Here is a 26,958-nt window from a genome sequence, read left to right as displayed (position 1 = left end):
GAAAAATACTGATCATAAAAAATGGATTCTTTTCAAAACGTATTTCTAACTCTCTGGGACATTCTTTTGTGATTTTTAAGTTAAGTTTTAAATTGTCTCCTAATTGAAAGATAATGAAAATGAGCTAAAACAAGTGACAACTAAAAGTTCAATATTTGAATTTTTTTCAATTATGAACTATAACATTAAAAGGTTCTAATTACACTACTGCGTTAAACTTTTTAGTTTGCAGGATGACTCTTGTTATATTATGAGCAGTTACACATCTCTGAGTCTAGGAGGTGACATGTTCTGCTCTACAGATTGGAAGTGTCTACAATGTGGCAGATGAACTTACTAGATTTAGTCCGGGGACCTTAAGGTACAGATGATCAGGTAGCAGCAGCTGCTTCTTGAGTGGCCGATTTAAAATATTAATTTTTACAGCAATCCCTTTACTAATAGATTAGGATGCCTGTTGTTTGGGGGAGTATTTGGCACGCACGCCCACTGGATGACCAGGGACCCAGATGTCCCGTAATGAAATTATACCCCGGCAGCGGCGGGGCCGCAACCTGCTGCGCCCGGCCCTGCAGGTGCACCTCCCGGAGTCCCAGGGGATCCGTCTCAGGGCATGAAAGGTGACCTCTGTGCGCACGCCCGTTTAATCACAGCACCAATTCGGAGCGTGCCAACCGCGGAACAGACACCTGTCCTTACGGAGATGGGCTTCAGACGACAAATCTATGGCAGCTACAGGTCACGGGAACACCTTTCAGATGCTGACTGTGTTCCATATTAGCGACGATGGCCAAATGCAACTGCTGTTCTGGAGGGGCCCAGCTGTGCGTATGTTCGTCATCTGAAAAGCCGAGTTCATCTGCCAGATCTCGGAAGAGTGCCTCCCCAGGGAGTGCTCCATTGCTCTTTTATTCACCACACTCCGGACACGTGACATGTTTTCAAATGGCAAATCCCCTTTTCCGTATGGGCTATTCATATCACACGGAAGGCAAGCTCGCAGAATTCTAATTGGCTAATCACTAATTTTATTTAGTGTGATCACAATGTAAAATAAGTCTATAATCATTAGTTTAAAGTTCCGGCAGGGGAGGTTAGAATTTCAGGATGCCAAACGGACAGCAGGCCTGAGAGCCGGCAATGGGAGAATGTGTCCTTCTTACAACGATAATTTGGTCACATGGAGTAAAACAGATGAATCAAATGCCTTGGAAACCATTTTATGTTGTATATGTGGTATGTTTCCAATTATTCTAGTCTAAGTACCTCTACACCTAGAGGCTATTCAAATTTTAAAAAAAATTAGAACTCATATGCAATTAAATGTGTTCCAATTAAAAAAATATGGAATGTATACATTCTAATTAGAGGGAGTATGTGACTTTCTATTTGTTCATTCATGCATACATATGGGTGAATTAAAATAATTTAAAATATGCTTTTCTATCTGAAGGACTGGGTAAACTTTTTTAGAACAGTGAAATTTAATGCTAATTTTAGGTACGGAAAGAAACAATGATAAAATAGTAGAAGTTTAATTTTTAAAATTAGTATTTAAAAGCAGATTCAACAATTATTTTGGACATATAAACACAAAATACACAAAATAAATAAAGTTGATGCTTTAAAATATGGTGTTGAATCATTAGTTTTAGTACAACAAAGGATTTGTTAAAATTTCTAAATTTATTAACACAGGATAGTTAACTTCTCATCTTAAATAATAGAAATAATGCATCAGTTACTTCTGTTGATATAGGCCTGTGAAAAGCAGCACGGAGCACATTCGTCCATGTCATTAACCAGAACTCTAATGAACAGTTATCCTCTCCCAATTTATTAGCAGCTGCTCAAAAATGCAGTAATTAATAGTTTCATTTATTTTTGGCAAAGCTGCAAAATGACAAATAGTTTTGTATCTATTGCAAATTAGGTCTCCTTCCCAAATAACAGATGACTCTATGGGGAGCACTGAGCAAACTGAATCCTCCAGCATCTCTGGGTCTTTGGAAGATCAAATAAAGAACAGCTGTAATTGTATTTGTTACATCTGCAACAGAATACAGTGATGTTGTCATCATATGGAAATGAGCGAGCTGTGTCAGTGCGAACAGAAATGTTCTTTCCAAACTGAGTGTGTGTGTGTAACTGTGTGTGAGAGTGTGTGATTGTGAGTTTGTGACTGTGAGTGTGTGTGTAACTGTGTGTGAGAGTGTGTGATTGTGAGTTTGTGACTGTGAGTGTGTGTGTAACTGTGTGTGAGAGTTTGTGATTGTGAGTTTGTGACTGTGAGTGTGTGTGTAACTGTGTGTGAGAGTGTGTGATTGTGAGTTTGTGACTGTGTGTGTGTAAATGTGTTGAGTGAATGTGTATGAGCGTGTGTGAATATATGTATGTGTGTGTGAATGTGATGGCATTTGTTTTGATTCTCTGATGAAATCTATTGTCATTTAAAAAAATTTAGAAGACTTTTCACTACTAGTCAGACATGATGACAGCAAAGAAAAAGTATATAAGAAACTGTAGCCCTGACCAGTTTGGCTCAGTGGATTGAGCATCGGCCTTCGGACTGAAGAAACTGTAGCACACATAATTCCAGGGATTATCAAATCTTTTCACACTAAGTAGATGAAAAATGTAATGCTCGTAAGAACAAAGTAAAACGAATTAACACAGGTTTCTAAAACGCATTTTAAAATGTTTAGTAGAAGGTAATAATAATGTCAATAAAAATGTAAAAAGGTTTTTATTTGATTTCAGATTATGTATCAGGCTACTTACTAAGATGATTTAGCCTCTGTGCTTCCCAATAGTAAAAGGCAAAAATCATGTAAGTCAGGAAGAAGGGCAAATCCCCCCCCAAAGAAACACACCCCAAAACAGAACCCAACACAAAAGGGAAGGCCCTAACGTGATCTGCGTGATTCAGCACAATTGCTGTGCACTGTCAGTCTTTCTGTGTGGATTCTTAGAACAATAAAGCCAATTATTAGGCACTAAACATTAAAATGTGTTACGAACATTACACCACTTAGTATTGGGCATCGCTCAGTACATGTGGTGCTGACTTCCAATTGGGGAAGGCCACACTGAACGTTCTGGTCTCAGCAAAGGTTATGACCCAAGAAACAAGGTGAAATTATTTAATTGTATTTCTAATGAGGTAAGGGCAGAGCAAAAGGATCTGATATTCTTTGGGATAAATATATTGGTTTTATGTTGACTGTCCCGGATGTCCAACTCCGTTTGCTGTTGAAGCATTAGGTCTGTAAGATAGAATTGACATTTTGCTTCGACAGGTATCTAATGGGTTCTCAGCTGGGTTAGCTTGTACAACATGGTGTTTGAAAGCGATGGTGCCTGCGTGGGGATCTGAACATCGTGGCTAACACACGAGCCATGGGGAGCTATGGGATGCAACAGTGGCTGCTGAGGTCTGTTATTTTGTTCTGCTCGGGATTATGACAGCCATTTTTATCTAAATGAAAATTCAGTCTTCAGAATCACCACATGTGAACTTTGAAGCTATAGCACCTAAAGCAATAAACTGGGGCAAATTCTTTGCATTAAAGAAAAAAAAAGAACATCGACTCGGTAATAGAAAATGTACAAGAACCTAGAAGCACTTTTTTAAAAGAATATATTTTCTATATACCCGGTTACATATTATAAGAATAAATAAGTATGTTGCTTTCTCATGGAGTCTAAGTACCATTTACATTTTTTGAAACCAGTTAACTCTACTTTTGAAAATTAAAAAGAAAATAATTATTCTAAACCCCAATCTAAAATCCATTAGTTGTGGGAGATAGAAATTTTCCTTTCTTTTTAAATCTTAGTCTTTGTTTTTCATCACCTTTTAAAAATAAACACAAGCCCTAACCGGTTTGGCTCAGTGGATAGAGCGTCGGCCTGCAGAATGAAGGGTCCCAGGTTCGATTCCGGTCAAGGGCATGTACCTTGGCTGCGGGCACATCCCCAGTGGGGAGTGTGCAGGAGGCAGATGAATTGATGTTTCTCTCCCATAGATGTTTCTAACTCTCTATCCCTTTCCCTTCCTCTCTGTAAAAAATCAATAAAATATATTTTAAAAAATAATAATAAATAAATAAAAATAAACACGAAATGGCATCTTTCTATTCATGGCATTTTAGTAATCCTAAAATATAGTCTTATAAACGGCACACAAAATATTTTAAGTTGGCTCTTTAGAACCAAAGGCAAGCTGACCCCCCTCACCGCGGGCATGCCACTGGCCTGGGAACAAGGGCAGGCGCGTCAGAGATCAGAGCGAGCGTGGTTTTGAGTTGCCTACCTGCTGGCCGTCTTCACAGAGCAGTTTTTCTTGTGTCCTCTCTCGGCTCGGCTGTCTCTCAGAAGCTGATGCTGTCCAAAGAGTTAAGACAAAGTTGTAGACAGAGAAACGTGTTCACTGTATTATTTTGTGAGCGGAAAAGTGTTCTCATTCACAGGGAACTCTTCCTTCACTTGCATCGCTTTTTTTCCTTACTGACTTCTCATAAACAGAGACTACTGCTGCGGCTGAAGATGCCACCAAGACCCTTGCGGAAATGTCCCTCAGAGCTGGCGATCGGGGGCTTCCCTGAGGGCCCCGAGCTGGAGGTCTAGGACTCAGTTCCAGCCCTGTTCTTGGTTGCAGTCCTGGTGGGAGTCGGGGAACCTCTGCCCACGGCCTCCACCGCTGCACCAACTCGGACCTATCTGAGGCTTTGCCACCTAGGCCGACGTAAATGACATATCATCTTCTCTGTATTTACTGGCCTAACAAGGAAATACACTGAACACATTGTGTTTTCAAAGATATTATTGGCTTTAGAATAGATAACTAGAAGGAATATATACTTGACTGCCATCTCAGAATGCCTCACCATCCACTACCCTCTCACACTTACTTTAACTATTTGAAAAGAAGCAAAAGAGTCAATCCTCTTTACTGTGGGTTCACTCAGAAATGATGATACAGCTAAACAGAAGCTGTACCCCTGTTAGAAACCAACAGCAACAAAAAGAAATCTTAGGAGGAATAACACAGGGCAGAGCGGGTTTCCAATGCCTGTTGTGCCTGTCACACGTCTCCGAGTGGCAGTGAAAGGCCTACCACTTACAGGCTGTGTTGACCTCAGGCAGAGGACTTAACCTCTCTAAGTCCCAGTCTCCATCTATAAAACGGAGATAACAATAACATCTACCTGGAAGGCTGCTCTGTTAAATAAACCACGTGAGACCCGTAGCTCTATGACCATTAGACGTGCTGAGAAAATGGTTCAAACGCGACAATTACGATGATCATTAATGAGCCTGCTTGTCAGTGGGCATTGTCTGACCAGCATCAATGACTTAATAAAAGAACTGCTTTGAACTGTCCCACGGCATCGTTCAGAATCAGTTAGTAGCAGCATATGGTCGTCTTGGAGAAGGTATGGACCTTAATTAGATCACCAAGAATACAGTTATATCTTTCCTTCTTTCAGGACTGTCTTCACTAAATAAGTGCATATTAAATTTCTCTTAAATATAGACTTCTTCCAGCCCACAACCACCAACCTGGTCCAGACACCGTTTCCTCTCCCTGGTAACAGCCTCCCAAGCGCCTCCCTGCCCCCAACTCATCCATTCTCCCTCTGCAGCCAGGAATTCCAAACTGAGGTCTGATTCCACAGTCTCTCCAGATAAGCCCCACATTCTTGTACAAGGCATTCGCGACCCTTCACCATTCAATTACATTCCTAGACTCGTCATGTATTACACTTCCTCCTCCCCCCAACCTCACCTCCTTACTTCTACAATAAATATCCCAGCCACACTGAACACTTAGTTTGGGCAGTGGATCACGTTCTTGCTCCCTTTCGCCCTTTGCTTCCGTTATTCGATCTGCCTCATAGCCAAGGTCCAGCAACGTGTCTGGATTCTTTCTATTGCTCAATATATATTTGTTGAATAAATAAATAAATGAGATAAGGAAGTAGGGAGGGAGATCCTGTATCTGATATGTAGCTGAAGCCGCATCTCATCATTTACTACTTAGAGAAAAGAGCAACCATTTATCTTAAGTCCATTAATCTGAAAGTGTTTCCATTTCGAAACACTTCGTACCATGGAAACGAAATTGTTTCTGAAAGTTAAAAAAAGAAGTTAATTACTTTGGCATTTCTAAGTCTAGTGTCTTTTAAAAAATATATATATGTGTATATACAAACCAACATTTGTGACACAGATAGCTAGAGGTGGCATGATGAAATCTCTCCCTCCACCTTAAATTAATGGTAGTAGTTAACTTTTCTAATTTTAAGATAAAAGACAGATATATGAACTCTATACTTGAGGTTTGTGTTAAATCAATTAAAACAAAGAACTCAAAATCCCTAACACAATATTCTGAGAGAAGAAGAGAATTCTATAGTTTAGTTTTTAAAAAATGTGACTACAGTGACCAAAATAAATATCGTGGTTTGGCTACGGGGTTGGCTAGTACTCAGAGGGACCCCCTTGGGGAACTTAAATGAAACAGCACCTCTATGAACTCCAACATTGGGGCTCCTTCTATTAGATTCATATGGGGATTTCTTTCCTTCCTCACATCTTTGGCTTCCATGGGCTTTAGTTATAAAAAGGGACAAATATTGGAATTATTTAATACAATGCACCTGTACTAGGCATCCATCACAAAACTCTCACTTTATCACTAAAATTATAAATCTGGGTGTAACTGCAAATTTACAATCAAACTCAGGTAAAAAAGATAGACTTGGATCTTTGGGTCATGAATGTAACAAATTAAGATGGGAACTTATATCTTTTAAGGGGCAACGGTGAAAAAATTAACCCAGAGTATTGCCCGAATGTAAAAAAAGCATATATTTATATCTGAAAGAGCCCCAGCAGGTGTATGCCACGCCCACAGAATGAAAACGGGGGCGGGTGGGTCAGGTCAGGAGTTCAGGGTCAGAGACAAGAATCCTTGAGCTGTGCTCCGGTGAGCAAGCTCAGGCAGGCATTCGGCCTGGAGAAACGTGTCCTTCTTCCTGGTAATTGTCTTGTTTGCTTGAACTCCTATCCGTGTCACAAGTGAGGTCCCTTTTCAGGTTCTGACTCAACAGTGTCAACTCTGATTACGAACAGAATTTCTGAATATGGTGCGAAGTGCTTCTTACCTTCCAACTTTCAGATTGCTGGACTTAGGCCAAACGGAGACACAAGCCCCTTATTAGTGACCTGCAGGTGTATATTGAAAAAGGACTCACATAAGAATTACATTAAAATTCATAAGCACAGAGCCTAGTACAATGTGAGGTTCACAAAAGGGATACAATTTTATTTACTTATTTTTTAAATATTTTATTGATTTCAGAGAGGAAGGAAGAGGGAGAGAGAGATAGAAACATCAGTGATAAGAAAGAATCATCCATTGGCTGAGGATCGAGCCCGCAACTTGGGCATGTGCCATGACTGGGAATCGAACTGTGACCTCCTGGTTCATAGCTCAGCTCTCAACCCCTGAGCCACACCGGCTGGGCAAGCAACACAATTTTAAAAGTTGGTGAATAAAACCAGGAAGAGACGTGTTCCTTGGGGATCATGGTTGTTACTCTTATAGACAGGGGGCAAGGAGTTGCTGTGGTTACTCATGATATTTTTACAAGATTCCAAAAAGAGTCAAATCCCTAACAGGAAAGGAAGAAGCCAAGAGCAGAATTCTTACTCCACTGCAAACCTCTCTTTACTACCTGATATTCAGAATGCTTGGGGGGGTTATATTGGCAGCCACTTGTCAGGTAACTCCTCAGATGTCTGCAAAATAACCTCAAGCCTCCTCATAGCCGGCATCTCACTGTCCTCAGCCTTAAAAAGGAGAACTCAGCAACTTCTAAACTATGCTCTGACTCAGTAAGCTACATCTTTCCTCTGTGGCCCTTAGAGGGTGTACAGCACCCTCTGTGGTTCTCCCAAGCATCTATCATCATCCTGTGGTTATTGTTTCCTGGTCAATACAGTAATGTTTCCAATTATCATTGCCAAGCCCAGCCCCTCTACCTCCGCCCTACTACTTACCAAACCCTCAGGAGAAACGATCTCCGTGGATTTGGGGTTTTTCGTTCCCATGTACTCCTTACATACCATATTTTTGACCCACTTAAATAATAAGTTTATCATCAATAACAAAAAAAGAAAGAAAAAGCTTGGCCACGATGCCAAGTCTAAGATATCTATGCTTTATAAAACACATAAAAACTGTAAGCCCTAAACTACCTTAGCATGCCGCAGAGAACTAACTTTATGTGTAAAGTTAACTAAAGGGAACGTCAGTTCTGGCTAAGTCAACTGACCACTGTACTGCCAGGTGGACGAATAAGAGAGTAAATAAAACACACATCCAGAAATATAACGTAACGTGTAGGAAACTATTGCCACCTTCTAAAGGGCAGGGACAAAAATATCCTCTTGCTGGCTGATCTCATTTAAAGAACCTCAAATTACTTAAACATATGGACTATTTGGTGCCTTAACTTTGCAGAAAAACACAAAGATAACCCCAGAGTCTTTTCACAGAGGAAACAGGTGTGACTGAGGACGGTGGCAGTGGTGAACTCAGTGCTCACCGAGGATCGTTCACGCGGTCTGTGTATTAAGCGAGGACACAATTAATTCCTCTTAAGCTGAGATTTATATTTTTTTCTCGTAAAGCCGATCTACCACCCTGAAGGGAAACAGTTAAGTATTTGAAGGAGACCAAGCAGCTTCCTTTGGATGGGAATGGTCCTTACCTGGCCGTGCTCGGTCCTGGCCCCGGGGCTGAACCAGTGGCTGCGGAGGAGAGAGGAGAGGGGTTAGCATGAACCTGACCCAAAGTGCGTGGTCCCCCGCCACCAGGCTGCAGGCTGTGGGAAATGTATGCGCCGCCAGCCACAGCGCCTGGAATAGGCTTTATTCTAATGGATAGTTCATGTAATTCTAGACTTACAGCAATTTGGACAGAAATGTAAGAGTGCTCACAACCCAGTAATTTTCAATTTAATAAGCAAACTCAGTTAGAATTAAATTTCCATTTAATTATGTTAACATAAACTGCTGGGACTGTATTCATTTTATGAATCAATTCTGGTTGTAAAATCTACAAATGCTATCATTTACCACAACTTAATTATGGCATCATTACAACAAATGATGACCTCTGGATTGGTGGGAGTCTTAAAAAACATTAAAAAATAAAAAAGAATCTGACATCGCCCGGCTATGCTCCACAAAGCCCTTGATGTGGATTTGGGAGCATCAGCTGAACGTACCTGAACCCATTCGTTCCAGGCTCATGACACCACCGGCCAGGAAATGTTAGCTGTGTGCTGGGTACCAGGCTCAAGGTCACACATGGGTTATCTCATCCCAACCTCACCACCTTCCGTGGTCCCCAAGCTCAGTCCCCCCGTGGTACAGGGCCGGTGTGGGCATGTCCAGGGACAGAGCTTGACATTCAGGAAATCAAATTCATCCCGCCTCCCTTACAGTACAGGGAGGCTTAAATGGGACCAAGAATCTGGCACAGAATAGTGGTTTAAATACTAATTTTCTTCCCCACTGTACACTTTGAGCAGAATAATAGGCGAACTTTCATTCGGGGAATTTTTATCCCTAAATGTCATCAGAGACGCCAAAGCCCATGGGTAATATTTATCAGTCACACCCCCCCCCCCCCCACCACCACCACCGAAAGGTGGAACATTCCAGCAAATATAAAATAGATGCTGAAGACATTTGTTTCTTTAGCTGACTTTTGGTGGAGGACAGTGTTTGACGTTAGAACAATCATATTACGTATAAATTGGGGATGTTATATCGCTGTGATTGCCTCAGAGAAGCAGTAAATACACTGAGGAGAGTGGCCCTTATGAAAAGACTCGAAAAGTAAAATGCGCTAACCAAATAAAGCATCATCGTCATCTTTATCTTGAAATGTTTATACCTAGTTTAATAACCGTTCCGCATTTACATAAGGATTTTGTGAAAATGGCTGCGAGGAGAAAGGACTGTTATTACCCTTATTCCCTAACTAAAAATTAAGACATATGCAAGCTAAACCACTCACCCAAGGGAATCACAGCCAATCAGAGGAGGAACTGATCCAGTTTATCGATGTATCACAACATAAAGTTCAAGCCACTCTCGCTATATAGCAGTAGATGCTAAATTTCAAAGTGTAACAGTATTCCCAGTGAACATAACCTATGATCCAGGCAAATCTGGCTTTAAGCAAACTCCATATTTACACAAAAGGTAAAATAAAGGCTATTTGCTTTATAAAGGAGTTCATCATAGGATTATAAGTAGATATATCCACGTGCATTTAAAGTGTCATTGTACATACAGTCCCTCAGGTAAATATCCCATACCTTACACAGAAATGCCTTAAAATGAAATACACAATGTCCTGTTTTACATTCACACTTTCACCTCTCCGTTCACTCAGTAATGCTTCCTGTCTGCCCGGCACTGTGCCATGGGTAACAGGTGAGAGAGAGGTACAGCACCAATCTGCCCTCAGAGTTTTCACAGTCGTTACCAAAGGCATCTGTGGTTTAAAAAACTCTAAATCTACTGGCTAGAGTTTTGGGTTTATATCAGAACTAAAAATTAAGGATAAAATGTACGAGTCTTTTGGTTGTCATTCTGAGATAATAAATGCTTTACTCTGCTTACCCTCCCCTCTTCTGTTCAAGGGATAATAGAAAGGTCTTATCCTATATAATAAAAGCCTAATATGCTAATTGTCCAGTCATCTGTTCAACCAATCAAAGCATAATATGCTAATGATATGCTAAGGCTGCTCAACCACTCGCTATGACGTGCACTGATCACCAGGGGGGCAGATAGTTGACCAGTTGACCAATTGCTATGACGTGCACTAACCACCAGGGGGCAGACACTCCGAGTGGTACGTTAGCTTGCTGCTGGGGTCTGGCTGATTGGGGCTGAGCGAGATGGGTCCGACACGCCCTGGAACCCTCCTGTGGTCCCTCCCTGGCTGGCCAACTTCCTGCATCTCTCCTCGGCCCTGAACATGCACTGGTGGGGTCTCTTGGCCTGGCCTATGCCCTCTTGCAATCCGGCTGAGGGCCCCCCACCTCCATTGCATGAATTTCATGCACCAAGCCTCTAGTACAGCGGTTCTCAACCTGTGGGTCGCAATCCCTTTGGGGGTTGAACAACCCTTTCACAGGGGTCACCTAAGACCATCGGAAAACACATATATAATTACATATTGTTTTTGTGATTAATCACTATGCTTTAATTATGTTCAATTTGTAACAATGAAATTGGGGGTCACCACAACATGAGGAACTGTATTAAAGGGTCGCGGAATTAGGAAGGTTGAGAACCACTGTTCTAGTAGAATCATAAAAATGAAGGCAATAAGCTATTAAAATGAATAGCTATATAAAATTATATCTATATAAATAACATTTTACATCACATAAATTATACTTATATTAATCTATATAAAATAAGCTATACCTGAACTATAAATTTTATATTTATTAAAGAATGGATTTGAAAAATAGAATCCAATGGGTCTAATATGATTGGCTGCCAGAAAAAATTCAATAATTAATTCATATCTTTCCATACTTTATGGCCTTTCTCAAGTTCAACCAACTCCACAAGAGACATATGGGACTGAGCCAAAGTATATAATGTATTTAAGCTCTTCCAACAAAGATGTATTTAGAAAAAGAATTAGCACCTAGAAATTTACCCAATAATTCATCCCAGTCAAAGCTCAATTGCTTAGTTTTTTGAATTATGTAGTGAATGAGTCGCCTCCTTTTGTTGCTAAATGGAAATACATTCCGGTCCTTCACAGCTGATTCTGGACAAGAGCAGAGCGCGGAGAAGTCGGGAGAAAAAGTCACTTGGTCCTCATGTTAGCAAGTCAGACAGAATGGAGGAGAAGAGCTTGATGCTACTTCACGTAACAGAAATTAAATGTTTCCAGATAACACGTGAATTTCCAATTCCACCACAAATAAAAGAAGGACTGTACTAAAAAAACACACCTTTATTTAAATTTCTCCATGGGATGCATTGAAATAGTTGTTGCATCCCTGTCATGGGTCTATGATATTGACTCTTAAGATAGAACCAAATTAAACCGCCTTCACCAGCAATGGCTACCAGTTTCCACAAAGAGAGATGCAGAACACCAACAAGGAGGTTACACTCAGCGTACAGTCAGCGGGCACTCACTCGTGGTGGTGAGAATCCGGGGAGAAGTGAACCATCCTCTTGTTACTGACTGGCCCCGGAGCGGTCCCCTGCAAGGAGAATTCAAACAGGAAACAGTCACAGGTGCATTTCTAGAAAGACAGGGATGTATAGAGACAAGTCCACCTGAGGACATCCGCTCTGGAGTGGGCAATCTGATAATAAGTCTCAACATCCAAACAAAATCTCACAGAGCAAAGGGCATTCCCAAGACCAATGTCTTTGTCATTCATTCCTAAATACAAAACTTTCTAAAGCTTTCCCACAAAGTTAGGAATTATCTGTGTATTTACATACAACAAAATGTATGCCTAAAAAAACAGTATTTTCTTTACAAATCTGATAAAGAATGAAAGGTTCAAAAGCATTTTCATAATGAAACCTACACCCATGGAAAAATAAATTCACAACTCTCCTGACAGAAGGCTCTCAAAGAGAGCATCAGCAACACCATGCAAGAATGAACCCACCATGACAATCAACAGGACAGAAACTTACATCAAAAGGCCCTGCTATACTCCGAGGTAATAGAAATGCAATACCCCTGTAACTACAGAAGTGCCATGTAGAGTATAGACTTAAAAAAAGGCATGCTGAGGCAGGAAAAAACACACACTATCATTTTCAAATATGTTCTTCTTCTTGGATCACTTGGGTAACAAGGACACCAGCGTACCATCGGCAATCCCAAGAAATGCAAATATCGCAAACGTGCTCGGTCAAGGACACTAACAACCCTGAGGTCCGAGCACCGCCGGTCAACATGTGGCTCCTCTCCAGGGCTCCATCCCGCATTCGTCTCCAAATGCGGTTTTCACGCTCCTCCAGCGGGTATCCCTGGGATGCCGTAATCCATTCTCCGCACTGTGGCTGCCAGAAAAGCCGGCCGGGCCCATGTCATGCTTTGTTAAGGGTTCATGATCACATTATCTCCTGGTGGACCTGACACTTTTATTCAGTTTACAGTGTGTTCTATGTACAGGCAACTTATTTCCTTTGCCAGGGCTGCTGACAACCTTTTCCACACTGTATTAATCTTGTTTACTGACTTTATCTTGGTACAAATATCAGAAAACTGAACTTTTTATCTCAGAGAAAGAATAAACAGCGTGTTGACAGAAGCAGAAGCTATTTTCGGGGCTAAAATTGCTTGTTTACCTGAAGGTATACGTATGGAAAAAAATGTTTAGAGTCCTGCACGGGCTTGAAATACATAATCTAAAATTTAATAAATGGAGAAATTTCACATGCACCCATGTGATAAACAGCCTGATGGAAACAATGCAACTGAACACAATAAAACAGAATCTATAACTAATTTACCCTCACGATACAAATGTAAGCTTTCAACCTGATCAGAAATAATCAGAGTACGTATTTCTCAGAAATCAGACTTATATATAAAGCATAAGCTCAATCCAATTGCTGCAAGTAACTCACGAAAGATTTATAGTTGCCAATGTGAATATTTAAATGACTTTGCATGATCTCCCTAGTACATGGTGCTTTAAAAAAAAAAAAAAATAGAAGCAAATATCCTGTCCTATTATTTCAAGCCAATTTTTGTTTTACTTTTAAAGATGTACAAACAGGTACAGTTTCAATTTTTTTTTTTAAGTGAAATTAAGCAACAGTGAAATCCATGCATGATGTCTTCTCAGGGTCAATGTCACTGGCCGGCCTCAGGGGTACAGAGTTCTTACAATGGGAACCTTGTGCCACTTCAGTCACGAGACGCCCTTTCTGAAAATCTGACAAATGACTTTAATAGAGATTTCAGCTTGTGGGAAGTAGCACGATGCTGGAGTGCCAGTACATTTTAAACTTGAAAGCATGTACTTACAGTGATGGCTTATTAGTGGATATTTCACAGTATTAGAAAATGTCAAGAAACATGCTTACAGAATTCTTTCTAAAAATTTACAATTGAGGGTAGGAGAATAATCCTTATAAAAATGCAATGAAGCAATTTTAAACATCAGATCTAAGTGTTCACTTCTAGCAAATAATCAAGTATGGTCACTATTTTATTTCCCCCAAATATGCCTTCCAGTCATTCCAGAAATGTCTCAGAAAGAAATCACAAATTATAAAAATCATATCTGTTTAAATAGCCAATACAATATTCACATGTAAACATTTCATTACCAATATTCACTATCATTATCAATATGACAATTTCATTATCAATATGGTAAAGTTTATCTGTTAGAAAACGTAGCTTTCATCCCACAAGATTAGGAAGGGAACAGGTAGTCTGTCCATGAGAAGGAGTCTCTCCACAATCCAATTCTTGTTATTTGTTAAAACACTGGAGACAATCATTTATATAATTAGCTAATATTTACTGATGATAATCTTAGACATCACACTGTGAGCCCTGAATTCTTATGATTCATTTGTTAAATATTACTACATCAATAGTGACTACAATGCTAAATAAAGTAGGTCTATTTCTTTTCATTACCTATGTTTATTACACAAATTATTAAATAGAAAAACAAACATAACTCAAAGCTAGAAAGGGATGGATGGTCTCTAGATAACATAACGTTTAGGTCAACTTCCAGCCTTTTTAGATGGTGAAATAAACTGTAATGCTAAAAGACCATCTGGGTCTTAAGTTTTTGCTATTGTTATTTACAATCAAGTTATCAACCTTAGAAAGTAGGAATGTAGTAGTGATAAATGAAAATGTAATAACCAGTGTACAAGTACCATAAAAATTCATAAAGTCCATAAGTACCAATGTGGGAAATTTAGCTATATGATATAAATAATAACTTTTTTCAATTTTATTAGAGACATTAAAAGCAATTTCTTATTCTTTCTAGCACTAAATTATTAACACCAATTTCAGGATTTTCATCAAAAGATAAACAGAACAGTTGCCTTTATCTCACTTTCACTTCATAATTATTGAATCCACTGCATCCCATCCCATTCTTCTACAATTAGATAGTTGAATATCTGACTTCCCAAATCAGGCACCTGAACCCCAGTGGACTTCTGGGATTAATAAAAAGCTTCTTCAATATGGGGGTACTCCGCTCATATTCTTCCTCAATATGGGGATATTCCACTCATATTCTTCTTCAGTATGGGGGATATTCCACTCATATTCTTCTTCAATATGGGGGATACTCTACTCATATTCTTCTTCAATATGGGGGATATTCCACTCATATTCTTCTTCAATATGGGGGATACTCCACTCATATTCTTCTTCAATATGGGGGATACTCCACTCATATTCTTCTTCAATATGGGGGATATTCCACTCATATTCTTCTTCAGTATGGGGGATACTCCACTCATATTCTTCTTCAATATGGGGGATACTCCACTCATATTCTTCTTCAATATGGGGGATATTCCACTCATATTCTTCTTCAATATGGGGGATACTCTACTCATATTCTTCTTCAATATGGGGGATATTCCACTCATATTCTTCTTCAATATGGGGGATACTCCACTCATATTCTTCTTCAATATGGGGGATATTCCACTCATATTCTTCTTCAATATGGGGGATACTCTATTCATATTCTTCTTCAATATGGGGATACTCCACTCATATTCTCGACAATTAAGAATCCCTCTGTAAACTAATGAAGTGCTATGTCTCCATATATTTGCCAGAAGCCATCCTCCTTTCTTCAACTCTGTTCTCGTTTCCATTTGCATTTAATCCTGCTTCGGTGTCCACACTGACGAACACTGGGGCAGCGGCTGCCACTCAGCAGGGAGCTTTCAGTTTTGAGAGGCCTGGGCCTCCAGGCCGGAGGGAGACAGGCCCGAGCCCTGCCAGGTGGCCAAGCCCCACAGTCCCCGGCTCCTGGGGGGGCCATCATTCATTTGACTCCATTCCTTTGAAGAGAGAAACCAGCCTTTAAAGTTTAGCGGGCTCCGCAATGAAGACCCCCTGGTGCCTTCGACAAACTTGTCAGTCAAAGGCAAGTGACAGATATGAAGGAAAATAACTCAAAGGAAACAGGCTTAAAAATAGGACTTTCAACCCCGGGGCTGGGAGCAAGGGGAGGAGAGCAGAGGCAGAGAAACTGGAGTTGCTTGGCTGCCTGCACACAGGTCGACATTGAAGCCTGAGAAGGTAATCGGATAAATATTTTGCAGTAAATGATAATTAATAACTGCTAAAATGAAGGTGTGAAATAGTTAACCTTTTTAACCCCATACACAAGTAGAAAGATTCGCTAAAGTATTTCAAATGAGGGCCCCTGAGTTTTATAAGTTGGTGAAAAGGTTCTGTTATGTGGTAGCTGGGAAAATGAATAAAATATTTCCCATGTCATCTAGTCTCACATATAATATTGCAGAATGGTCACAATTCACAATAGGCACAATCTATGGGGATGTTCAAGAAAATAACAGTAGAATTCCCTTTAAAACAACATACAAAAACGTAAAAATTCCTTTAGAATTTCTGTTAAGGCAAATGCAAAAAATCCAACGACTCAGGTAGCATAAAGGGGTCCCACTTATGAGATTACAGAGAAACAAGCAGGTAATCTGATGTAGGGGAACAAGGAGACAGAACCCCCTCCGAGCAGGGGGGCGCATACTCTCCCCCAGCTCAGTCCATCGGAACCAGCTCCCCAAACCCGACTCTGCTGTCCACGTGACAGGGTTCCCATTCCAGAGCCGTCCAGGCTCGACCCTGGGAGTCAAATTAAAACAAGCGAGAAATGCACGCAAAGCACTCCCTAGTCCGATCCCTGCTTTCCAACGCAATCCTTCTCTCTACTCTAGCTCCTTAGGCAGTAACTCTCCTTGTTCCAAAGCCGAAACGGCTCCACATGGTACAATTCAGCAGGTGCTTACTAGTTACCTACTGTGTGAATAAAATTACGTTCTAATTTACTATATAACAAGTAGTATGTGGTAATAGGGGTCATCTTAGTTACACTGTTACATTGAACTAATCTTTCTTTTTAAAAATACGTTTTTTCTTGATTTCAGAGAGAAGAAGGGAGTGGGAGAGAGAGATAGAAACATCCATGATGGCCCTAACCGGTTTGGCTCAGCGGATAGAGCGTCGGCCTGCGGACTGAAGGGTCCCAGGTTCGATTCCGGTCAAGGGCATGTACCTTGGTTGCGGGCACATCCCCAGTAGGGGGTGTGCAGGAGGCAGCTGATCGATGTTTCTCTCTCATCGATGTTTCTAACTCTCTATCCCTCTCCCTTCCTTTCTGTAAAAAAATCAATAAAATATATTTTTTAAAAAAAGAAAGAAACATCCATGATGAGGGGGAATCATTGATCGGCTGCCTCCTGCACGCCCCCTAATGGGGGTCGAGCCTAAAACCCGGGCATGTGCCCTGACCGGGAATCGAATGGTGACCTCCTGGTTCATAGGTTCATGCTCACCCACTGATCCACATCAGCCAGGCTTAAACTTTTTGATGTCATGATAAAGTTTTATGTTAAGGAACCCCTCTAATTCCAAGGTATTTTTAAGAATAAAATATCAGTAAAGAATTCACGTAGAAATTCGTACTTTAACTTCCTTTGTCTAGATCTCTGTTAAAGTAAAATGTGGGTTTACACAGTGCACCAGGACAATCCCCCTCACCAGCTTCAAGAGACTGTCCTAGGTGCCTGCAGCGTGATGGTGTGCGTGTGAGGTGCAGGATGCCAGGGAAGGGCCACCGTAAATCCTTACTTACCAGGAGCTTTGGCGACAGATAGCGTCCTTCTAGAAGGAATATTCAGAAAGACGATCATTTCTAAGGACAAGTGAATTTCCTGAGATTCCAAAAACGGTCCCACCAAATGACTAAATTTATACCCTGTAAGTTGGTTTTCCAACTAAGAAAATGCCTCAGTGTTTGGAATTTTCTAAAATCGAATAACCTTACAGAAAAGTATACAAAGTTTCCATCATCATTCCTATTTTTTTTAATATACCAATATTGACCAGCAATCTTGCTCTTATCAGCGGAGCTCACACTGGTAAGACTTTGAGGGAAAAAACCTCTTCCAGGATCTATGCAGCATCTTATATTCATGGCCTTCGTGTTATCTAAATTATGCTGAAGTGGATATAACACAGGAGGTGAATCTGATGATTTTTAACCTGAGTCAAGGTTAAGGGCTCCAAATTGTGCAGTTATATGTTTATTAAGCAATCTTTAATCACTCCGTGGAGGGATGTAAGCATAAATGAACCAACAGCAAAAAGTGTGATAATGACCACTATGGCCATCAAGAATGCATGTAGTTAGTAGAAATATTATTGTCATTAATGATAATGACACTGCTGCTATTCTTTATAGCTCTAGCCTACCTATAAGGAGTGTTCACAGGCAAGGTGGCTACAGTGCACAGACAATGACTCTCAAATACTAGATGCAGAAACTGATGCTCACTGGAGTGAGGGCACGTGCCCAGATCACAGCACTGCACAGAGCTGGACTTGAACCTCAGTTGTCCTGCTCATAGCCCACTACTCTCCAGAGACAATTACACTGAACACATGTGTTCTGTGTTTGGGGACCGGCCACAGGAGATGCAGACTGAATCTCCCTTATCATAGTTTCACTCTTGTGGACCAAAAATAATTACAGGAAAATTCCAGAAATAAGCAATTCATAAGTTTTAAATCGCGCCCTGATCTGAGCAGCGGGAGGAAATCTGGGGCTGACCCGTCCAGGGTGGACGTGAGTCACCATCCCTTTGCCCTTTGGATGGGCTGTCAGGGGGTCTAAGTGCTTGTGTTCAGTCCCTCTTACAGCAGCCTAAGCTACATGCCCACACCTATGTCACCACGCCCACATCACTCCCCGCCCTATGCTCATCACACGCCCTTATGTATCATCTCACATCATCACAATAGGAAGGGTGAGTACAGGACAGTAAGGTATTGAAAAAGAGGCCACATTCACATAACTTTTATCACTGTGTATTATAATTGCTCAATTTTACTATTAGTGGTTGTTGTCAATCTCGCCCTGTGCCTAATTTATAATTTAAACTTTATCATAGGTAGGGATGTACAGTATGTATTGGGTTTGGTACTATCTGCGGGTTCAGGCACCCACCAGGGGTCTTAGAACATGCCCCTGCGGATAGGGGCGGGGCGGCGGGGGGGCAACTTTATGCTCCCGGGAGATCTCCAGCCTAGAACACTGTGCTGCTTCCCTGTGACCCTAGGGTGGCCCTGGGCGGTGGTCAGCATAGCGAGCTGGTGGCTCAAACAGGGCTGTCAGCCCGTGTTAGGGACACACTGACGAGAATGACCGATGGCGCTGCTACTCGTCATTGAGGCCGAAGCGCTGAAACACGGAAAAACGGAGCCAGAGAGGGGTCAACACGCTCCTAATGCGAGTACGCGCAGGAACTTGAACGTTAGAGAGCGCGGGCCATGTTTTCCTTCAGAAGCAGGCATCCGTGCCAGTGTGAGATTACACCTTATACCAGAGGGTTTCCTAAAGAACCAAAAAGAAAGAAATCAGAGGGAATGGAGCCCAGCGAGCACAGGGCTCTCTCTCCTGTCGCCTGGGGATTAGCCTTCGCAGCAGGAGTCCTGCGTGGAAGATGCTAACCTTGCAGCTGCCGGCCTCCGGGAAGCAGCCAGTGCAGACAGACTGGGGGATCTGGAGTGGCCTTAGGACATTCTCACGTGACAATAGCTCACCTCTCTCTCTCAAAGAATCGTCCAAATGCAAAGGGGACTAAACTGGTGACGGTTTAGAAATATGCAGACACATACATGCAACATAACATTAACAATCGTGTTTGTCATCTAAGAGTAAACAATGTGATTATTTTAAATCTTCAAACAGCTGTTTTCCCAGTTAAAATAAGTCAGCATTAATAATGAAGAATTTAGAATTATTGGCCTCTTAGGATAATAATACCTCTAATAAGTGCATACATTCTCATTTCCGGTATACACAAATAATGATCTAAATGCATTCATAGGGAAGAATAATCTACATAATTCAGAATCAAATACGGCAACACCGTTTTGTCATACTGCCCCCATGCCATAATTTCTTCTGGAGTAAGAGAGTAAAAATGAACCGGCTCAGAGTGAGGGCCCATAGTGACTGAAGTAGGAGTTTCACTTTCCCAGTGTCAGCAGCGAGCTGTGAGTGGCCTCTGCTGGCTGACCACGGCTTCCTAACTCACTCATCGATGATGCTCACAGGGCTTTGGGCTTCAGGAAAATAAGGAATGTCCACGTATGTATATAAAGCCCACTGTGGACACAGACCATGCAAAGTAATAAACACACTGTGCAAACGATGGTCTGAAATACTTTACAATTTCATCCCACTGCGACCTACTTCTTTACACTCAAAATCCACACCGCTTCCAAAATTCTAATTTATATGCCATGATAGTTGAATTATCTTAATTCATATCAAGCAATTCACAATTATATTTAAAAATAAACATTTTCTGGAGGCTTATCACACAAAACACACTTTTTCTCAAATTAAGAGTATACTTAGGTATGGCAAACTGACTCTGCAGAGAAGTACAAAGAAAGACTGAATGAAAAAAAATCTTTTAAAGCACGCGTGACTTTAAAAAAGGCATGAATGAATAACTGTTTATGAAGATACTATCCTGGATATATAGTGTAGCAAAGCATTTTTAAAGATTTCTACATTATTGCACCTGTGTTTGGGTAGAAGTAATTTTATCCAAACCTTAAGAAGTTGAAACCTTAGTAGTATTAGGTAATGTTTATTCAGTAATCATAATAGAGAAGAGAAAAAAATTTTTTTTCCCCATTTTTTGCTCAGTAGCTCTCTATGAATAAAAATCTCGTGTGTGTGATAGAATTTGTAACTTCTTATTTATCTATTCCAACATAAAATTACATACGATTCACTTTGTATGCTACCCAATCTAGCCACTTAAAAAATATACCCCATTAAAAGTTATTATTAAATATGCCTAATGATGTCAAAAGGTGACTACATTTATTTTTAAAAATTATTGTTCTCACCTGTGACCATTTCCAGTCTATTTCAACCCTCATTTCAGAATTCCGTCCCATTATCTCGCCTGCTCACCACTGTTCCCGGGGTGAGCTGGCTGACATCCTAGATAACCCCCAGCACGCGGGACACCACTGGGACTGCCACCCTGACCCGCAGGGGCCCTGGTTACTGGCCTGAAACGTATCACACGGGATGCAGCCACTGCCGGGAACTTGTTTATAAAAACCCTCTCAGCTCCCTGGACACTCAAACCATTTTTTAAAGGCAACGTTCAACTACTTAAAGGAATTTCAGATAATAAAGAAAAACTCTAATGAGTGTTTTGAAGCCTCCCCTCCAATTTCTCACAATTCTGCAGAAGTTAAAAAAAAAAAAATGTCACATATATATAGAACAGAATCTAGAAAATGTTTTCTTGTTGGAGCTCAGCTTATTCAGAGTCTGTTCTATTAAGGATGGGACTTAACAACAAACAAAAAAAGAGACTCAACAGTTCACATTCCTAATGAGAATTTCAATACAGGGAAAAGCTTGGTGCATATGAATTTTTTTTTTAATTTTTTTTTTTTTTTTGTCAAAGAGGTCAGGGGGTTACATGGCAGTGAAGATAATTATGATATTCAGCAATCACAACTGATACCATAAACTTATTAACATAGCTCTTGGGCAAAAATTCTACAGTGTACATTAAAAACTTGAAGAAAGTAAGCAGACTAGGAATACTAAGCACTTAGTGATAAATTGCTTAAATTACTCGGAATTACATGATCAACATTTCAGTAGCTAAAACACCTTTCTCTCTGTATTCATTATTTGACACTTTATCAGAGCATTATCAGCTGTGCATATACCTTTCTGAACTGCATATTTATTTTTCCTGCCTTTCCAATTGTGGAAACTTATGAGATATAAAATATAGTAAATAAAGAAGACACGTTGTCTTGTGCCTCACTACATTTACGAAATGGCAACAGCCCCTAGAAGACACTCACAAACAGAAGACTTATCCTCACCTTGGAATACATAAACACCTTTCCAACTGATCCAAGATAAAAAGTGAAGCATTCCAAACTTTACTAGTTTAAGCTTTTCCACAGTTTCACAGCAAAGTTCCGCATAATGTCTATCACATTTTTCAATCTGCACGTTGTAAGATCGATTGTGACAAAGACATCATTGTCTTGCTAAGGTTAGAAAACAAATCAACGAGGAGTCCCAGCAGCGATTTCTGCTGTCCAGTGACCACAGAGGGGAGACCATCCCCCAGGTTTAACAACATAAACTAGAACTCAGAACGTTCCTCAATTTTCTCCTTTTCTCCCATATAATGTTATTCGTAGGCACAGAAGAGCATAATGGTTAAAGATGTGGGTACTGGGGCCAGCTCGCCTGAGTCCAAACCACGACTCGTCCACTCTTCAGTTAGTCCTATGGCAAACTCAACTGCCTCGTCTATAAAATGGGGGTAAAAATAAGACCCATTTTATAGGTGCTATGAGAATTAAATGAGATAACCTGTAAGGTACATAGGTCAGTGTCAACTATCATGTTGTGTATGTATTACAGTTTAATGCAAGATATAAGCTCAGTAATGACATGAGAATAACTATTACAGTAGATGTAGCAGGAATAAGGGCTTTTGTAGGGTTGGTGGAATCTGGAAACTGGGCGGGTGTGCAAACCGAGGAATGGAGCCATCAGAGAAGTTGATTCCTGGGGCCATTATTACCCTTGCAGTGAATTCCTCAAAACAGTCTTGGTTAGGGCTTATAAAAATCAGAGCAGTTGCTTCCCACGCACATATCAGAAATGCAGATGCATATTTAATATTCGCAACACCCTGGATTATAAAGAAGAGTTACTTTACAGATTAAGTTGAAACTACATGGTAGCCAGGCTACCTCACAAAACCGAAGTCAGTAATTTCCACAAAGACATTATTAGTGACTACACAGGCTGCTGCTTTCCTGATGCTTTTCAATTAGTGTAAAGGTCATGAGTTTAAATAAAATAGAGTTAAGTATCTTATCTGTAATAATGGTCTCTAAATTGAATGTTTTACAGCTGATTTGCCAATTCTGAGAGCCTAAAAGAAACTTGAATTAGCAGACCATGCGAATGCCTGGTATTGAAGTCATATAGAGAATGAACACACCTCTTCCCTTGTACACACACACACTTGCTTTCTTTGATTTTACACAAAATAACAATGAAAAACCTTGAAGGCTTCTATGGCCACACACAACAGAGGTAATTTCTCTCTCCACTTTGAATTCCTGGATTTCTCTTCTATCACATACCAGACTGTCCTATGATAGTTACATGTACATGTTTATCTCGAAGAACATAGTTTCCTCAAAAGCAGTGGCTATCGAGTGAACATGGGTACTCTCTATACAAAACTCCATCCACTGCCACCCACCCCACCTTCTCGCTACTATAATATCTTTTTTTTAAAAAAATACATACTTTTTAAATTAATTTCAGAGAGGAAAGGAGAAGGGGAGAGAGAGAGAGAGAGAGAAAGAGAGAGAGAGAGAGAGAGAGAAACATCAGTGATGAGAGAGAATCACTGATCAGCTGCCTCCTGCACACCCCACACTGTAGACCGAGTCTGCAACCAGAGCATGTGCTCCAACCAGGAACTGAACCGTGTCCTCCTGGTTCATAGGTCGATACTCAACCATGGAGCCACATCGACTGGACACTACTATAATATCTTGATGCAACTCAAAATATTAAAATATAAGAAGTGAAAGAATCATCATTACAATAAATGAAACCACTTCAAACTTACATACTAAGGATGGTGGTATAGGTATGAGAGAATCAAATTCATCAAGAACAACCAAATCATTTAGAACTTCAGTGCATATTTACACCAAATTAGAGAAAAAGGAGATATTTACATTAATTTGGAAAATACAACTTTCCTACTCAATAATTTGGATTATTCCAAGAATTTCAATTGACCATAATATAGGAATTTCATCCTACAGTCATCAACTGGGTTAGTAAAATAATGTTATGTGGTCTGGAGTTTATTTTGGAGGCAGAATTCACTTTATTAGCTTGAGAAATACTCTGGTCTTGTGTTCATAGAATCACTCACTAATGGCCTGAAGGGTTACTTAATTTTTTTAGTTTTATTTTACCGGATTTCACGGGGTAAAGAATTTGTTACATGTTACATTTTCCCATTTGTAGCAATGCATGTCTCCGGACAAACCCCTTGCCAAGTTCAAGGGTCTAGGTAATTGTTCAATCTGTCTGTTGAAACCCAGCAAATGGGTGATTCCCTGGCTTCTCCACTCAGACCGGGACTTGAGTTGGAGGGTTAATCACAATACGGAGAAGTGCTGAACCTGACATGTTAAGAGGAGCATAAATCCTAGCCCAGGGTGCATGCTTTCTCACCCACAGGCTCTTCGGGTGACTGCGGGCCAACTTATGCCCCTCTTCTCTTCATGCCACAGGGTTGGACCCTAATTTAAAAAGGCATGGCCGTTCAGGGATACATCCGTGCCTTGTGCTAACTGCCATGGACCCTGCTTTATCAAGTCACTTTCTAGAACTCTCTGCCCACCTGCAGGCAGATGAGAAGGTTTATCAGGGTGGACGAGATATGCAGTTTGGGGGGTGGATGTGGGTGTAGTGCAAGGGCTTACATTTCAGTTTCTGTGTGGTGAAAATGGAAGCGTTAAATAAGTGGACATTAATTAAACCTGTAATTCTACAGAGGAAGATGTGACTACAAACTGTTTTTCCTTAGTAACCCAGAAAAAAACCACACATTGACAAGTGTAAGTTCAAATTCACCAAATTCATAATATAAAGACTAATTTAATTTCAGAAGGAGAAGCATTGCAATATCCCTCCAAAATGTCAAGTTTAGGTTGAAAATGGTTATTTTCTCAATAAGAGGAGGACCGTTAATTTTAAGTCAAAGAAAAAGAGTATATATTTGTTCAATTTACTACCCGGAGATTAACGAGATTGAAATAGACTGACTACTTGAAATCTGAAAAGGGCAATGTCCCCATTGGTCCCTGGGCGCTCTACAATGGCAGGTCAGACTTTTGTTCCTCTTGTCCTACAAACAATTTTCAGGCCCACGCTCAATAAATAAATTTGGTCTCAGCACTCCCAATCAGGGCGGCACAATCCCCTCAGTAGCAGACCTATGATAAATGGACTTATTTTCCCAAATCAAACACTTGAATTTAAATTCAGATGAGTTAATGCAAAGGTCAACATTGTAATCAGTTCTTTTGATCTTTATAGAATTTCTGGAGTAATACATAATAAATCTGAAACAAGGCAATTTGCAGCTCTGTATGTGTGGCTGGCAATAAAAATCTTAACGATCAGAGCCTTTATGTACTTAGGGAACGTTTTATAGTAATGGCCATGGCGAGGGCTCCAATGCATAGGAAACAATGGCAGTAGATAACCAGAAAGGCTTGATTTCTGGGATTGTTTCCACAATTTATCTAGAAACGTATTTATATAAACACTAAATGCAGACACATCTATGCCGACTGCGTTTTTTTAAATAGTCACTACTTTTATTATAATCACCTAGTTTTGGTTAATACATTGGACATAACAATACTTTAGGATAAATATTTGCATATCAGATACAAACTAAAATGTTCAATATCAAAATTAAAATTACATCCCTTTGGAGGGTTTTGGGTTTTTTTTTAATTAAAAAGTTTCTGGAGTTTAAACTTTAAAAAAGAAGTAGTATACTTCAACTGCATGACTGATAGGGAAAGCACAATGATTAAGGTCCAATCACAGAAGGGTTCCAGAGTGCTTTAAATTGCAATTTAAGGAAAGGGGAGAAGAGGGAAGGAGGGGAGGGGCAGAACAGCGGAAGGAAACAGACAGGTGCACAGGAAGCACGCAGAGCCCTGCGGCCAGGCCAGCCCTGCGCTGGCTGCTGGGTGCAGGCGGGGAGCAGACATGACTTCAGGCTGCCCCCTTCCTTTACTCGTCTTAGAACCCTCTCCTGATCATTTGTCCTAAGCAAGTACACAATGGCCTGTTCCTTTTCTCCCTCTGCACAAGCTCTGTCTAATAGTATCTACACACCTTTTTCTCTTTTTCTTTTTTAAAATATATTTTTTTGATTTTTTTACAGAGAGGAAGGGAGAAGGATAGAGAGTTAGAAACATCGATGAGAGAGAAACATCGACCAGCTGCCTCCTGCACACCCCCTACTGGGGATGTGCCCGCAACCCAGGTACATGCCCTTGACCGGAATCAAACCTGGGACCTTTCAGTCCGCAGGCCGACGCTCTATCCACTGAGCCAAACCGGCTACGGCTACACACCTTCTTTTCAAAATCCTTAAGTTTGGCTGAGGCCCCCCAGCTCTGAGTCCCACTAATAGCACCATTTACTGAGCCCCCATTATGAACCAGGCACCGTGGGAGGTTTGTTTTAATTCATCTCAATTAATGACCAAATGATAGCTGGTAACTCGGATACACACTTCAAGATATTTTTCCAATTTCATACACCCCTCCCCCCTGCCCCCCCCCCCAACCCCTACCCCATATCTCTTGCCTCCGATATTAAACTAGGTACTTAAGGACTGTCAGTCACGGCGAACATTTGGGAAATGCAGATGGGAGATGCTGCCTCGGGATGAAGAAGCTCCCGGAGCATTTACGATATTCCGGCTACTGAG

General features: G+C 40.7%; 1 protein-coding gene across 2 annotated transcripts in view; it reads right to left on the bottom strand.

The window, feature by feature from the left end:
• Window positions 1–26,958, bottom strand: part of GPATCH2 (G-patch domain containing 2) — an 87,964-nt gene that overhangs the window by 18,664 nt on the left and 42,342 nt on the right. For both annotated transcript variants that reach the window (XM_036354846.1, XM_036354847.1), the window contains exons 6-8: window positions 12,259–12,326; window positions 8,784–8,823; window positions 4,316–4,386 (exon numbers count right to left, since the gene is read on the bottom strand). In XM_036354846.1, the coding sequence (XP_036210739.1) occupies window positions 4,316–4,386; window positions 8,784–8,823; window positions 12,259–12,326 (179 nt within the window). The remainder of the gene's footprint in view (window positions 1–4,315; window positions 4,387–8,783; window positions 8,824–12,258; window positions 12,327–26,958) is intronic.

The sequence above is a fragment of the Myotis myotis genome, unplaced genomic scaffold (genome assembly GCF_014108235.1).
Source record: "Myotis myotis isolate mMyoMyo1 unplaced genomic scaffold, mMyoMyo1.p scaffold_m19_p_21, whole genome shotgun sequence".
NCBI lineage: Eukaryota > Metazoa > Chordata > Mammalia > Chiroptera > Vespertilionidae > Myotis > Myotis myotis.
This window is presented reverse-complemented; position numbering and strand designations above follow the sequence as displayed.